Here is a 13,745-nt window from a genome sequence, read left to right on the forward strand (position 1 = left end):
CAAACATTGCATGTCGCAATAAGTCTCTTTGAATTTCCTTAGAATTTCCAAAAAGTCTTTTACGCCACAAAGATTAATTTGCTTGTCAAAGAAATTCTATAAAATTGCACATCTAAGAAATACTTTCACTTTCAAAAAAAATTTACCCGTGGGAGGTAAGAAAACTTCTGAGCACCCTCATTGGTGTCATGTGGTTATTGAAATATAATAGATTTTTTTTGGGTTACAATGCAATTCTTTTTTAAAACAGCCTTCCTATCTATTAATCATTAGGGGTGCCCAATGTCTTTTATTAATCATTGAGAGGCAAGAGGAGATAATTGTTTATTCAGCAATAATTACTTCTGATTCAGCAATCGTCTCTCTCATTGGAATGCACAGGCAAGCATATAGTGATATAGATAGATGGACTGATGCACACAGGGTTAAAAAGAAAGTCTCAAATCCATCCAGTGGAAGAATATGCAGAGTGGCTTTCAGTCTTTCACCTAATATTTTGGTTTAGCTTACCAACAAAATTTGGGATGGAACTAAAAAGCAATTAAAGAGCCACAGCTACAAGCTACAAGTGAAACTCGACTCTACCGAACTTGAAGCATGTTTAATCGAACAGATTGAAACCCATATCATCATCAGATTCCTCGGCAGGTTCTTCCTTCTTCTCTTCCACCTTATCAGCAGCTGCAGGAGCTGCTGCAGCGACAACTGGGGCTTCCGCAACTGCAAACTTGCTAGGATCCTGCAAATAAATAGAAGGGCATATAAGAATGAAGGGAAGACCAGTTGAAAGAGAAAAGTTGTACTTTCACTTTCTCAGGACTGCAGGGCGAACCTTCAAGTATTCTTTTACTTTCTCAGCCTGGGGGAAAGAGTATTCAGTTGCAACTGCAACAGCCAGGACATTCTTGTAGCCATTGATGAACACATGAGGTGCAGAAGCCAAGGTCGGATATGAGATTGCCAAGGACAGAGCGATGACATTGCATAAACAATTCGCAAATTTGGTAGTTAGGTCATCCTCTGTGAGATCAAGCACTTCTGGGCTGAAGACTGAGCCGCCGTCATATGCAGACATCACAACAAGACCATAAGAGAAGGGTCGTATTCCCAGCTTTGAAAGGAGAGCTGACTCGGAAGAGCCCACCTTTTCACCTTTCTTGATGAGTTCCACATGGGTGATAATTTCAACGGTACCCTTGTTAATCTTGGTTGGAATGTTGAGCACCTGTAAGTTTAAGTTTTATAGAAAGAATTGAAGAGAAGTGCTCATCAACAAGTAAGTAATTGATTCTCTATGCCGAAGGTACAGAAAGAGAACTCTATAACCAACCTGAAAAAATGAAGTCTGGGAAGGGTCTAACCCTGTGTTACCAGGTGGTACAATGACATCAATAGGAGCAATAAGTCCCACACGGGCAGGAGCTCCAACCTGTCATACAAGAGAGTTAAGAACATCCCATGAACAATGTAGCCATGGAAACTGATAAAAATAATAAATAAATAAAGCTCAAAAAGTAATTCCTTCAGCTTTAATGACATAGGAATTGTAATGATCTAATGCCAAAGCGGTTTGCGTGAATTGTCAACATTAAATCTAGAACAGAGGAAGTTACTTTTCCAGGGCATAGGTCAGCCCTTTGTTTGCCATCTTCAATTACCAAGACAAACAAAACCAAAAACTGATGGATTTGAAGGATGAAATCGAGTTCTAAAGAAGCATCTGAATCGAGATGCTTCTTTTCATACTACAGCAGAAAAATTGAAGAGAGGGACAGTGTGTGCGTGTCTGTGTATTTTCACATACACATGTTGCCCATCATCACCAACATACCTTGACATTGTTGACAATGGCTGTTTTTCTGCTTAGATAAACACAAGCCCTTAAAATCTAAAACCAGCCGATCAAGCTGCAAAGACGTCGATGTGAATTGAACGGGAAACGGCCCAGAGTATATGCCAAAATACTAAAGAGGGGAACCGTGAAGATTAAACAGAGATTATCGTAAATTACTCCACAATTAAAAAAAAGAGGAGGTTAGCTCCACGAGAGAGTTTTTCATTGATTTTCCCGTTATCCTATTAATTAAAAAACCAAAATAATGAGAATATAATAATGGAAGAAGAAACATTTATTCCCTTGATCCCCAAGACCAAATTAATTAAGAAGAGACCAATCCCACAGATTCTGATCTAAATCTTTATACCATGGAGTTCTATTTTTTTTTTTTTTGGAAAGGAGGTTTGGTCGAGGGTTGGGAATTAATAAAAAAACATAACATTTAAAAGTTGAAGGTATTTAATCATCCAAAAAAAAAGTTGAAGGTAAGCCAATTTAATTATATCCATAAAAGGAAAACGTCCCAAATCAATAAACATGAACAGAAGCAATCCGATTTCGATATAAACAAAGAACGGAAGCCGCATTTAAGTAACCAGAGTTTTTGTCAGATTTCTAGTTAATTATTGAAAACAAGATTGATACTTGCAGGAATTGAATTACATGTTCATACTTAGATGATCGATGCTAGATTTAACATTTATATATTCAGGGGAAAAAGTGAAAAAAAGAAAGAAAGAAGAACGGTAATAACAAATCCAAAGCCAATGTCATGCGTGAGATTGAGCTTTAAGCACATTGATGCCATTAGATTAATTAGAACCATGCATGCATTCATGGTGTTTGATAAAAAGAACAGGAACGAAATGAAGAGATTACCAGAGTGATCATGCCAAAATCTCATTTCTATCTTATATACCTTGTACTTGGCAACCTCTTCCCTTACTTCCTTCAAGTCGCCTTTGGTGAAAATTAAACCAACATTTCCCTGATAGAAGTAGAACAATCAACAATTAAAATGAATAATGACAAGTAAATTCCAAGACCACTTCAATTAATTAGTTAATAAGGAAACCGGAAATATGTGGATCCATTACCACGAGGAGGGGAATTATATTAAGATAATCATTGTTCCCTGTACGCTCGGCATGAAGCCTGACAGATCTCTTCATCATAGTGTTCTTCCCCATCAAAATTATCGAATGTTCACGCAAACCCTGTCTAATGCTCTGCAACTGATTAGAACCTACATTGTCTGCCGCAACCACTAGGATCTGACTGTACTGATCAAGAAGGTCACACAGCCTCTTGTCGTAGGCAGTCTTCTTCTGAGCCTTTGTTGGCTTCACCGCCATTGCTATCAGATTTCGAGTTTCTGAAACAACAAAGCCAAGCGGAAAATAAGAGAGGCGAGTAGAACAAGCACAGGCACAGCTAGCTATGTGAAGTTTGGAATGGCCCTTATAACCGTCACGTCACCGATTCACTCCTACTTCTCTGGTGGAATTACTAAGATGTTGCTCATTTAAAGGAGTGTTCTGATTAACAAGATCCAAGCCGTTGATCAACTGTGATCCATCATGGGATACTGAAGGATTGGTTAATTTGGTTTTAGGGTTTTCATTTCCCCAAAATGATAATGCAATTGGATAGTAGAAAGCACGCGTTTTAGGGTTTCCTTTTATTGCTAAGGATCAAATTATTTTTGCACCAAAATAAATTATTTTTAAAAGAAAAACAAACCCTAATATGTTCTCTTCCTATGTGCTTCATTTGTTTTTTTCATATCAGCCGAAAGGAAATACTATTATCACACGTGCAAATAGTTGAGGGATACATCAAATATAGCCATCCGAAAATTTATAGGTCTATTTCCTTGTTAAAAATGGACTATCAATTTACTTGGAGATGGGTAACATGTGTCCCAACATCACATTAAATGGTTGAAATTTATTTATAAATCACATCAAATAATTGATTGATATGACATATAAAAGAATTTTCACCATTTGATGTGATGATTGAGAGACACATGTCACACATTTACAAGAAAATGAATCATCCATTTCTTTGTAAAAAATAAACCTAATATTGGTCCATAGCCACTGGGTGGTAGAGTAAACAGATTGTTTTGTAAAATATCATTCTAAACTGTCAAAGGGGGAAAGACAATGATAGTTGCAGGGGAGAAAAGTGTATCTGATTTACAAGATCAAGAAACCATTTTAAGAGGTTAGAGAGGGGAAAGACACTGACAGTTGCGGGTAGAGACGTGTTTCGATCTATTTATTGATCTATTTATTGAGCATATGGATCCTTTGTGTTTGAATAAGGCATTCGTCCAAGCATTTGATGCCCTACCTGTGATACCTAGGATCCAACCCTGGTACCACAAGTAAGCATCCAGCGGCCGAATGCCAGACGGACGCCCTACTCTGACATAGAGGATTCTGATAATTTACTTGAAAGGAAAAGAAAATAATCATAAAATGTATGCTTTTCAATTCTTACTTCCCAATTAAAAATAAAAGTAAACCCTACGATCCAAATGTACGACCCCAAGTGTAAATTTGAGAAAGCAAACTTTCCAAATTCCAAGAAACGTGCTTTCCCTACTAAAAAACCTTTAATGCTTAATAGTGCATATAGACTGGTTGATCAAAGGTTGGATTCATCAGACACACTCTTTTAAAGTGCAGTACCTACATTCTCAGAGAAGAAGTAGCAGCTAGCTCAAGATGAAACAAGTGCGGATCATTTACTTGATAAGGTGGTGCATAACATCAAAGTAGCCAATTAATTTTATGATTCTTTTATTCATTTTTTATGGTATTAATTTCTACCCAAGCATGTTGTGTTCTTTTATTGGTAAATTGTTCTTGTGATACGTACGTAGGTCATTCAAAGGTGATATGAAATTGGGTGTCTTATTACATCTTCAGAGGGAACTTTATCGTCCACAAGAGTCAAACCCATGACCTCTCCAATATAGATCTTACCACTCTAACAACCCTACATTGATAAACAAAATTTTATGATTTTTAGATGATGCACTTTTATCAGGACATTTAAGACCCTCTAAAGGCCCATCATGTGAAATCATTTTCCTGTGAGTTGGTGATTCTATATGACTGCCTCCTTTAGTGTCTCGATCTGATTACAAGGATAGATGCAACTTTCATTTTATTTATTAGATTTTTCTTTTCTTACAAGGAGTTTTTTGTACATATGGGGGAGGGAGTCTATTACGTATTACTAAGAGGTAGTCATAGCTAATTGAATCAACTTGTGATAATTATCATTATTTTAAATATATATATTAAACTTCCCAAACTAACTCATCTGGAGTAAGGGTTATCTATAATAAAAAGTGCACAAAACCCGATAAATGCTAAAAATCCTAGCTCTACGAGATAAAAACATATAAGATCAAAATGATAATTACAAGATACCAAGAGCTTAGGTTACTAAAGTAAAGTAAAGTTGCTAACAATAAACCATCACAAATCATCTCCAACTCGACAATGGATGCAAGTCAAGCTATGAAAACGATTGCGCCACAAAATAAGTACTGGTGTTTAAACCAAAACTCAAATTCACCACATAAGAATTCATGGTCATAGAGAATCTTTTGTCACATTTGCCCTGAATACAAGAAATATAAGATATGTAAATATATTGTGCATAATTATATATATATAAATAAAAAAACTGAACTTTTTAAATTTAAAATTAAATTTTTACTCTCGACTGAAGAGTGCACAGCTGTGCACATCAAAAACACGTGTACAGCCGAGGATTTTTTTTTTTCTTTTCTATATTGCTCGGCTTTACCCCTTGCAACCTGATTCTTGACACTGCCACTGCCTCCGTTGTTCGTCGATCTCTCCGTTCTAACCTCTGTACTGCAATTCATGGCCGCGATCAATCCATCCACTCTCCCAAGTTCCTCGTTCTGCGCCTTATTTTCTCATGCCCCCAAGAATGTCCCTCGGCTTTCCTTTTATTCGCATCTCTCACACTCCGCCGCCTTTCCTTCTCTGTCCTTGAAGCTCCACAGCTCTAGCAGAAGATCCTGTTCACCAGTTACGATCTCTGCTCTTAAGAAACTTTCAGAGACGGAGCTTTTTGCTATTCCAGATGAAACAGAGCAACTCGCCGCGCAAATTCCTTCAGATTCCGGCGTATACGCCGTCTACGATAGGAGCGACGATCTTCAATTCATCGGTATCTCGCGAAACATCGGAGCCAGCATTCTCTACCACCGGAAATCAGTTCCCGAGCTCTGCCAATTCGTCAAAGTAAGACATCATAGTCTTGGATTTTTGTTTCTTTTCTTCTTGTTGATTGCACACTAACTGTTTGAGAAATTGTCTGAATCAGGTTGGTGTGGTGGATGAGCCAGAACGAACGGCCCTAACGCAAGCATGGAAATCATGGATGGAGGAACACATCGGAGCCGCAGGAAAGGTCCCACCAGGGAACGAATCGGGGAACACCACGTGGATCCGGCAGTCGCAGCAGAAGAAAAAGCCAGACCTCCGGTTGACGCCGGGCCGGCACGTGCAGCTGACGGTGCCATTGGAGGAGCTAATCGATCGGCTGGTGAAGGAGAACAAGGTGGTGGCTTTTATCAAGGGATCGAGAAGTGCTCCGCTGTGTGGATTCTCACAAAGGGTGGTGGGGATTTTGGAGAGCGCAGGGACGGATTTCGAGACCCTGGATGTGCTGGACGAAGAATACAACTTTGGGTTGAGGGAGATACTGAAGAGTTACAGCAATTGGCCTACATTTCCTCAGGTGTTTGTGAATGGAGAATTGATTGGAGGATGTGATATCTTATCGTCCATGCACGAAAAGGGCGAGCTCGCGTCTTTGTTCAACAAGGGTACTTAGTTGTTTTCGCTCTCACCCCCTTTCTTCTTCCTGGTTACTGCCTTAAATCTTCAGGGACGAGGGGGTCGTCAGTTCTCTTTCTGTAGCATTACATTTGAACCCATCTAAATTAAGTGGAGGATGCAAATAAAGCTTGATGATTTAATGGTACAAGAGTTCAGCTAATAATTCCTAGAGATAAAATTTATGGATTGGATTAGAGAAAATTTCTTTTGGTGAGATTAGTGAAGATTTAATTTAATGCGGTTGATTCTCATTTGGTTCATTGGGGTCACTGGCTCACTGCACTCTCTTGTAAGATTGTGGTTATTTGTCGCTGGTAACATACCGGTATTAATAAAACTTGTTCAGTATTTGAACAAGAAGCACCAGTGGTCTAGTGGTAGAATAGTACCCTGCCACGGTACAGACCCGGGTTCGATTCCCGGCTGGTGCAATTGTTGTTTTTATTCTTCTCTGGTTTCCCTTCGACTTCCTGTGTAGCATACAACTATACAAGCATGGCACCGTTTTTAATCCATTCTGTTTCCTGCTATGTCTTGACATCCAACGGTGCAAATTTTCGCATTTAACTGGTTAGTACCTTAGTGGTTCCTGCGGAAGTGAGACGATTTTCCCAAGTATAAAAAATGTATCTCACTTAGAAAATGTATCTCACTTAACAAAAGTATCTCACTTAGAAAATGTAGCTACTTGGATCTTGGCTCCAGAACGACTACTTGATGACGTGACTTTCTACACCAACATCAATAGATTGAAAGAAGTGCAACTGGAAGGGGGAAAGTCAAATAATGCTTATGGCTTTTTGTGATGAACTCTCATGAGATTCACATCAAAACTCTTGGGATCGTCTTGCCCTGTTCAAACCTTAAAACAAGATATCATATGAGTTCTCGTGAAAATCCTATAAGATCTTCTATCAAGAAAACAAAAAAAAACCTAAAAGATCCCTTGGGAAAGTGTCATCATCGTGGCGCCTAAAAACAAGATATTATTATAGTGTTGCCATGGATATACAGATCGAAAGGTCTCTAGATGAGTTAATTCCCATGAGATTCATACAGATGGATTTTCTTACTTGGGTTTGCAAGTACCAATTATGTTTTAATTTGAGGGTTATTTAAATGGGGATTAAATGAAAAAACACACTTGAACCATGCAATTGAATAGTAACCAACTCCTCTTATTAGTTCTAGCCAAGTATGATTATTAAAGTGTGTTTTCAGAAAGAAAACCTTAGTCTCAATTCTCAATTGCTAGGTGGTGATGAGGAGTATCATGATGTTACAGTTGATCGATCGTCTAGAGCCTGAAGGGCTGGAGCCCTACCTTGAAACCGACGGTCTTCAAGTCTTCCTGAACCTGTGCTTGGAACTGCTTGTAAGTAAAGGGCTTGTACTTTGCGCTATGGATGACACAGTCGTCCTCTGGGAACACAAAATAACAGATTGAGATCCTTTCCTCCTGTTTGTTCATCACTCTGTGTTTTGCACTCTTATATTCATCGTTGCTCATTGCCTGGAACATGTCACCAATGTTAACAACCAGGGCGTTGGGGATTGGCTTTATTTCAATCCACTTGTCGTCTTTGAAGATCTGCAAACCTCCCACTTCATCCTGGTTCAGTATGGATACCACAGAGCTATCTGTATGGGCAACCATTCCTTGGCTTTTGTCGGGTTCGGGGCACCGAAGGTAACGATAGATCCGAATCAACCCTGTGGCTTCTGATAGATAAGACTCTGAGTATTCTGGATCAATTCCTGCCTTCTTTCTCAGAGCTTCGTAAAGGCTCCGGCCAATTCGACCCATATGCTTCCCATATTCCTCCAACAGAATCCTGTTTTAGAATCCACCATCAACATCATCATAAATTAAAAAAAATATTTTCGCTGTATTTCATTATATCACTGCAAAAAAGATAAGATGGAGCGCCTGGTGAGAACGTTACAGATAAGATGCACACGTGCAAACATGCACATAGCTGATCGGATCGGTTTTTTTTTTTCCGGTGATCACCCTGCCATGTGGTCGTGACTCATCCCGGTCAAATGTGACCAACATGGAATGCTTCATTCACTCTAAGATAAAGAAGGAAACGCTAACATAAACAGAAGGGTGACCCTAGGAATAGCTGGGCAGGCAAGTGCTCGGAACCCTGTCAGTTCTAAGAAAGGTAACTCATGCACTATTTAACAAGGCCTCCACCCTTAGGTAAAGACACATATATTTTCTAGATAACCTTTGAGCAGTACTCGTTCGGGATCCTAATCCGATCTCCGACTAACTTAGCCATCGGAGGCGGTTGTCTGGCATCCAAGCCGGCCTGCGTCTAACTTCTTTTGCGGGTCTTATCTTCTTCATAGTCGGGATCTCAATTGGGAGTCAATCCACCTCAGTTGAGACTAGGGTTAGATTTGAGATGCAACAAGAAAAAAAGTATTTCAAATTGTGATGTTAACATTTAGAGTTTTTGATCGGATATATGGCCTTGATCAATTTTTCTAAAGAATTGTTAGTTTTATAAAGGGGATGGGGGCTGGTACACAAATAGACTTCTTCACTAATAAGGGGTGTCGTATCGATTGAAAAACCCTACAATTATTATCTTGACCAATATTTCTAATCACTATAGTTCACCCATCAATGACTATCTACTGTATTGGTCATTTACAGGGCCATAACTCACTTATCACCTTTCACTGTATATAACAAATTACTTATCCTGACCAAAAAAAAAAAAAAAAAAAAAAAAAAACTTATCATTGACCGATAACAATCCATTTTCTAATATTATTTTTTTACCAATCATATAAAATTTTCATTCAAATAAATAAATCTGTGGAGATCTTCCCAGCAGAAAAACTATACAAATTATTAAGCCCATATGGTGGCTGCATCAAATTTTAGACATACCAAAACAACAGGTCCTTCTAGTTAACAAATAGACATAAACATTTGTTGTGCGAGAAATATGTAATACGATACAATTGTCAAACCCCCAAAAGATTCTTAAGAAACTGAACTAAGTTAGAAATAAATTACAATTGTCATTCCCTAATATTTACAAATGAATAAAATTTGTAAAATTAGGATGCAAGGGGGTTAGGTACACAGTTTTTACGAAAGGAAATTTTCTTATAATCTATTGAACAAATGGGACCATCTTTTCACGAAGATTCTGAAACATGAAAAGGCCAAACAAAAAAGTGGGTGGAAATGAATACCTGAAAGAGTTCAACAAGGCATCATCAAATTCTGACATTTGAGACAATGAGGTCAGAAGCGCAAATATCCCCTCCACTTTATCCACACTCTGGTCGCCTTCCTTGAGAGTCGCTCCTTGGGGAGTGAGGGCAGGAGTTCCCCAAAAATAGGACATTGGGTTTGGGCTTTTGAACTGCTCCTGCTTGGTTCCGAATGGCAGAGAAAATAACTTCTTTGAAAGCTCTTGTAGCTGAGCAGATAGCTCCACAGGGATTCCATGGTTGATCAATCGGAACATTCCCCAATCCCTACAAGCTTTACCGATATCATCCGGGTTAAGATTCGAGAAATCGATGCTGGGGAAAGGATCCCAATCATGGATGATCGGTAGGGACGAATCAGAATCAGAATCCGCTCCAACCGACCGTTGTGACTCGCTTGCCTGGACTAAGAGGGGAGGATAAGATGCAAGGTCCTGTGACTCCTGTCCTGTCATTTTCTCTGCTCTGCTCACGAACTCTTTGCTCTTCTTCCTTATATGGTTTCGTCGGAGATATTAAGAGAGGAAGAGCCGTCGATTTTAAAACCAGGGGCGTAGAGTAGAGTAGAGTAGAGAGAGACCTTTTGATTTGAGGATGTGGATTTCTGAGGGTTCCTTTCCATGCAAGAGATGATTGATCGCTCGCTTTATAGCTGGAGCCAGCCAAACGATGATGATAGCATAGCGTCTTTGCAGAGTGGGATTGGGGGTGGGATGGGTTCATGCACCACCCCCTAGGCCGCCCAACTCCTCCCAAGGACGTTTTAAGAAATTCTCCTCGCCTTTTTCTATTATTATAACGAATAGATAACTTACCAAAAATAAAGAAGGCCCATTAATCGAATTCACATCCTTTACAATTCTCACCGTTCTACAAGTTCTTGTAATTCCTATCTAGGATTGTGATATGTAGCAATTAATTATTTAAGAGTCATGATGATTAGAATCCAACTAAAAATTGAACTTAATAAATATCTAAATTTTCTCTTAATTTTGTTTATCCTCTTTTGTCAAATTTTAATTTTAGGTATTTATTAAGTTCAATTCTTAGTTGGGTTCTAATCATGACCTTTAGGACTTGTTTGGTCACATGTATCAAATCTTTGGATTCATGAATGCGAGATTTATACCCGTTTAGTTGTAAAAATTTCAAGATTCATGAAATTTAGAAATTCATCTTTTTACACTAAAAACGTAAATTTGTAGATTTTTGAGGTATGGGGTGAAATCCAAAGATTTCATCCTTACTATAAAAACACTAAACATTTGTGCATTTACAAAAATCACAGATGAATCCATAGATTTCAACCCACATAATCAAAAAGTTAATTTTATAAATTATGACTCCATAAATTTGAAATCTCTAGATATTTGAAATCCTTAGACTCATGTAACCAAACAGACCCTTAGATAATTAACTATTATGTGTCACAATCCTAGATAGGAATTACAGGAAATTGTAAGAAGTGAGAATTGTAGAGGATGTAAACCCCCATTAATCTTATTTAATGAGTAAAAATCTTCCATTAAAGGTATCAAACTGATGAATTTCACGTGATGGAAGGTTACCTATGGTAAGATATAGCGTTATTAACATAGAGAGGCGTCTAGATCCTCTCCACTATGACTCAGATGCAGGGTACACCAAACTTTTCTTCTCATAATCCACCTGATACAATGGATCTAGAGGTGTCAAATATACTCTGTGAAGAAAAAGTTGAGTGTACCATGCCCTTGGCTAGAGGAAATTCAAATCCTATAGAAAAGTGTTTATGAAGGGTTGATTTTGAAGAACTTTTGGGTGAGAGAGCGTCTACTTAGGCCTCTCTCTAGTATATTAAACAAAAAGAAAAAATTATCGATGAAAAAATAAGGAAAAGTTGGATCTATAATCTTTCCATACCATAAATACAGTGAGCAGATTTTTTTTTTCTTTCTTTGTTTTTGAGTGAAAAACAGACCAGATTCTTGAATAGTCTTGCGGGTACCCACCTAGCCTAAACGAAACCATAAGATGAACCTGACTTTTCCTTGTGTATGGCAAATTATTTATCTTCATTAGATAATGTATGACATCTACTTGTATTGCAAGAGGTAATCAATTTTCTGTCTTTTGAATAAAACCATACTACGAACCTGGCTTTAATTAAATAATGGGAGAAAAATCACTTTCCATTAGGAATTAAAATTTTTCTCGTATGTGGTAAGAGGCAATCAAATTTCTTCTCATATTTAGACATGGATGTACGTCTTATTATATATGGTTGGCCAGGAATGAATGTTGGTTTGAATGAAAAGAGACTAGACCTTACACCATATTACACACTAGCTAGTAGTTATTGGCGAAAAAGCTTGGATCCTGAGCGTTAAATGTGCAGGATTATCAAGCCGAAATTTCAACCGTAGGATCCAAAATTTCGGTCAAGATTTCGATCTCAACCATTGATTTTCGATGGTCGAGATTGAAATTTCGATCCCACCACCCAAAGTGAATGACTTGACGGTCCTAGGCATTTATTGTGTAGGACCCAAGAAAGGTCGAGTTATTAGCTTGTATTAACCAAACTTCAATTATGACTCTTTATTTCCTCCCTCTATATCTCTGATAATGATCCTCCCCATATGACTCTTTCTTCTTAGATTCATTGGCCAGCATTTAATACTCTTTCTTCTTAGATTACAGCCTTAAAATGCACTTGTAGTATGCCTGTTAGGCCATTTGATCATTGTTTTAGCTCTAAGGAAGGATGTTGTAGTCAAGTTTCCAGCTAAAAGCTGTTTTGGAAGCTTTCAATAGCCTTATCTTCAATCAAACCAAATTGTCTGTATTTGATTTAATTCCAGCTCACTATCATGGTTTCTCCAACCCGACTAACCTTTATCCGTATAATTACTTGGCCTAATTTTTGGATCCTCTAAATTGGGGGTTTGACTTTAGTGTTGTGAATGATTAAGATTGAAATTTCGGTTTTGTTGCAGGTGCTGCACATTAATTATGCAGCACCCCAACAAATCCCATAAATTAGGGCTTTCTAATCTCTATGATCTTTCGCTACATGTGTTAGTGCATTAATTACGCAACACCCCATCAAAATCATAAATTGGGGCCTTCTAATCTCTATCCATATGGGACATGGATGGTATATGATACATAATGCATGATTTATACCTTCTATATATAATTAATCACATACTGCTCGTTTCTATTGGTCTCAATGATTTCACTAAGATAGTTGGGCAGGTAAGGGACTAAATAAGTTACTTCTGTCTCTGTGTCTACATGTCCAGTGAGAAAATCTGCTGTGGCATTAACCTGACACAAGTAATGAATAAATATGCATTGCCTAAAGGTAATATGGAAAGACCAAATTTCCTCTAACAAGTCATGCATGAACTAAGGTATTGCGCTAGGTTGATCTATATGCTGAATTGCCTTGAGGGAATCACTCCAAACTTAATATATATCCTTTTATTTTGTTGAAAAAAAAAAAACTTTAATTTTTTATTTATCACATTCATTATGATTATCTAGACTTAGAATAGTACTAAAATAAGGTTATAAAAAAATATATTATAAAAAAAATCACTTAAATTTAATTATTATATTTATTACAATTTTAAAATAATTTTGTCAATCTAGGATTAGCGGATTGGTTGAATTCAACACTTGGTGATCGACATCGATATATGTGATACTCCCCTATCTTCTATATAAAGTTCCCTGCAAAGTGAAAAAAAAGAAATTCAAGATAGTTTAAAAAAACA

At 37.7% G+C, this 13,745-nt stretch overlaps 3 protein-coding genes and 1 non-coding gene across 4 annotated transcripts; 2 read left to right on the forward strand and 2 right to left on the reverse strand.

Annotated features, from left to right (window-relative positions):
- Positions 1 to 536: 536 nt before the first annotated feature.
- On the reverse strand, positions 537 to 3,236 carry LOC149028175 (large ribosomal subunit protein uL10z-like). Its single transcript, XM_089147800.1, has 5 exons — positions 2,935 to 3,236; positions 2,757 to 2,825; positions 1,331 to 1,429; positions 833 to 1,225; positions 537 to 739 (listed from the first exon to the last, which is right to left on the reverse strand). The coding sequence occupies exons 1-5, from the start codon at positions 3,190 to 3,192 to the stop codon at positions 602 to 604; spliced, it is 957 nt and encodes a 318-aa protein (XP_089003926.1). The 5' UTR covers positions 3,193 to 3,236; the 3' UTR covers positions 537 to 601.
- Positions 3,237 to 5,655: 2,419 nt separating this feature from the next.
- CXIP2 (CAX-interacting protein 2) lies at positions 5,656 to 6,933 on the forward strand. The gene is made up of 2 exons (XM_089147813.1): positions 5,656 to 6,138; positions 6,221 to 6,933. The coding sequence occupies exons 1-2, from the start codon at positions 5,752 to 5,754 to the stop codon at positions 6,731 to 6,733; spliced, it is 900 nt and encodes a 299-aa protein (XP_089003939.1). The 5' UTR covers positions 5,656 to 5,751; the 3' UTR covers positions 6,734 to 6,933.
- A 165-nt stretch (positions 6,934 to 7,098) lies between these two features.
- Positions 7,099 to 7,169, forward strand: TRNAG-GCC (transfer RNA glycine (anticodon GCC)). Its single transcript has one exon. It is a non-coding gene; the product is annotated as a tRNA-Gly (tRNA).
- Positions 7,170 to 7,895: 726 nt separating this feature from the next.
- Positions 7,896 to 10,714, reverse strand: LOC149028178 (2-oxoglutarate (2OG) and Fe(II)-dependent oxygenase superfamily protein). The gene is made up of 2 exons (XM_089147826.1): positions 9,961 to 10,714; positions 7,896 to 8,573 (listed from the first exon to the last, which is right to left on the reverse strand). Exons 1-2 carry the CDS (start codon positions 10,434 to 10,436, stop codon positions 8,036 to 8,038), a joined length of 1,014 nt encoding a protein of 337 aa, XP_089003952.1. The 5' UTR covers positions 10,437 to 10,714; the 3' UTR covers positions 7,896 to 8,035.
- Between the last annotated feature and the right edge of the window lie 3,031 nt (positions 10,715 to 13,745).

The sequence above is a fragment of the Hakea prostrata genome, chromosome 1 (genome assembly GCF_041222555.1).
Source record: "Hakea prostrata isolate BN-2017 chromosome 1, UWA_Hpros_2, whole genome shotgun sequence".
NCBI lineage: Eukaryota > Viridiplantae > Streptophyta > Magnoliopsida > Proteales > Proteaceae > Hakea > Hakea prostrata.

Excerpts from the sequence above, each read along its gene's own strand:
- LOC149028175 (XM_089147800.1), bottom strand. The coding sequence starts at position 3,192 with ATGGCGGTGAAGCCAACAAAGGCTCAGAAGAAGACTGCCTACGACAAG. Across the intron at positions 2,826-2,934 it reads ATATAATTCCCCTCCTCGTG|GGAAATGTTGGTTTAATTTT; the intron begins GTAATGGATCCA and ends TACTTCTATCAG. Across the intron at positions 740-832 it reads AAGTAAAAGAATACTTGAAG|GATCCTAGCAAGTTTGCAGT; the intron begins GTTCGCCCTGCA and ends ATTTATTTGCAG.
- CXIP2 (XM_089147813.1), top strand. The coding sequence starts at position 5,752 with ATGGCCGCGATCAATCCATCCACTCTCCCAAGTTCCTCGTTCTGCGCC. Across the intron at positions 6,139-6,220 it reads AGCTCTGCCAATTCGTCAAA|GTTGGTGTGGTGGATGAGCC; the intron begins GTAAGACATCAT and ends TGTCTGAATCAG.
- LOC149028178 (XM_089147826.1), bottom strand. The coding sequence starts at position 10,436 with ATGACAGGACAGGAGTCACAGGACCTTGCATCTTATCCTCCCCTCTTA. Across the intron at positions 8,574-9,960 it reads GCCTTGTTGAACTCTTTCAG|GATTCTGTTGGAGGAATATG; the intron begins GTATTCATTTCC and ends ATTCTAAAACAG.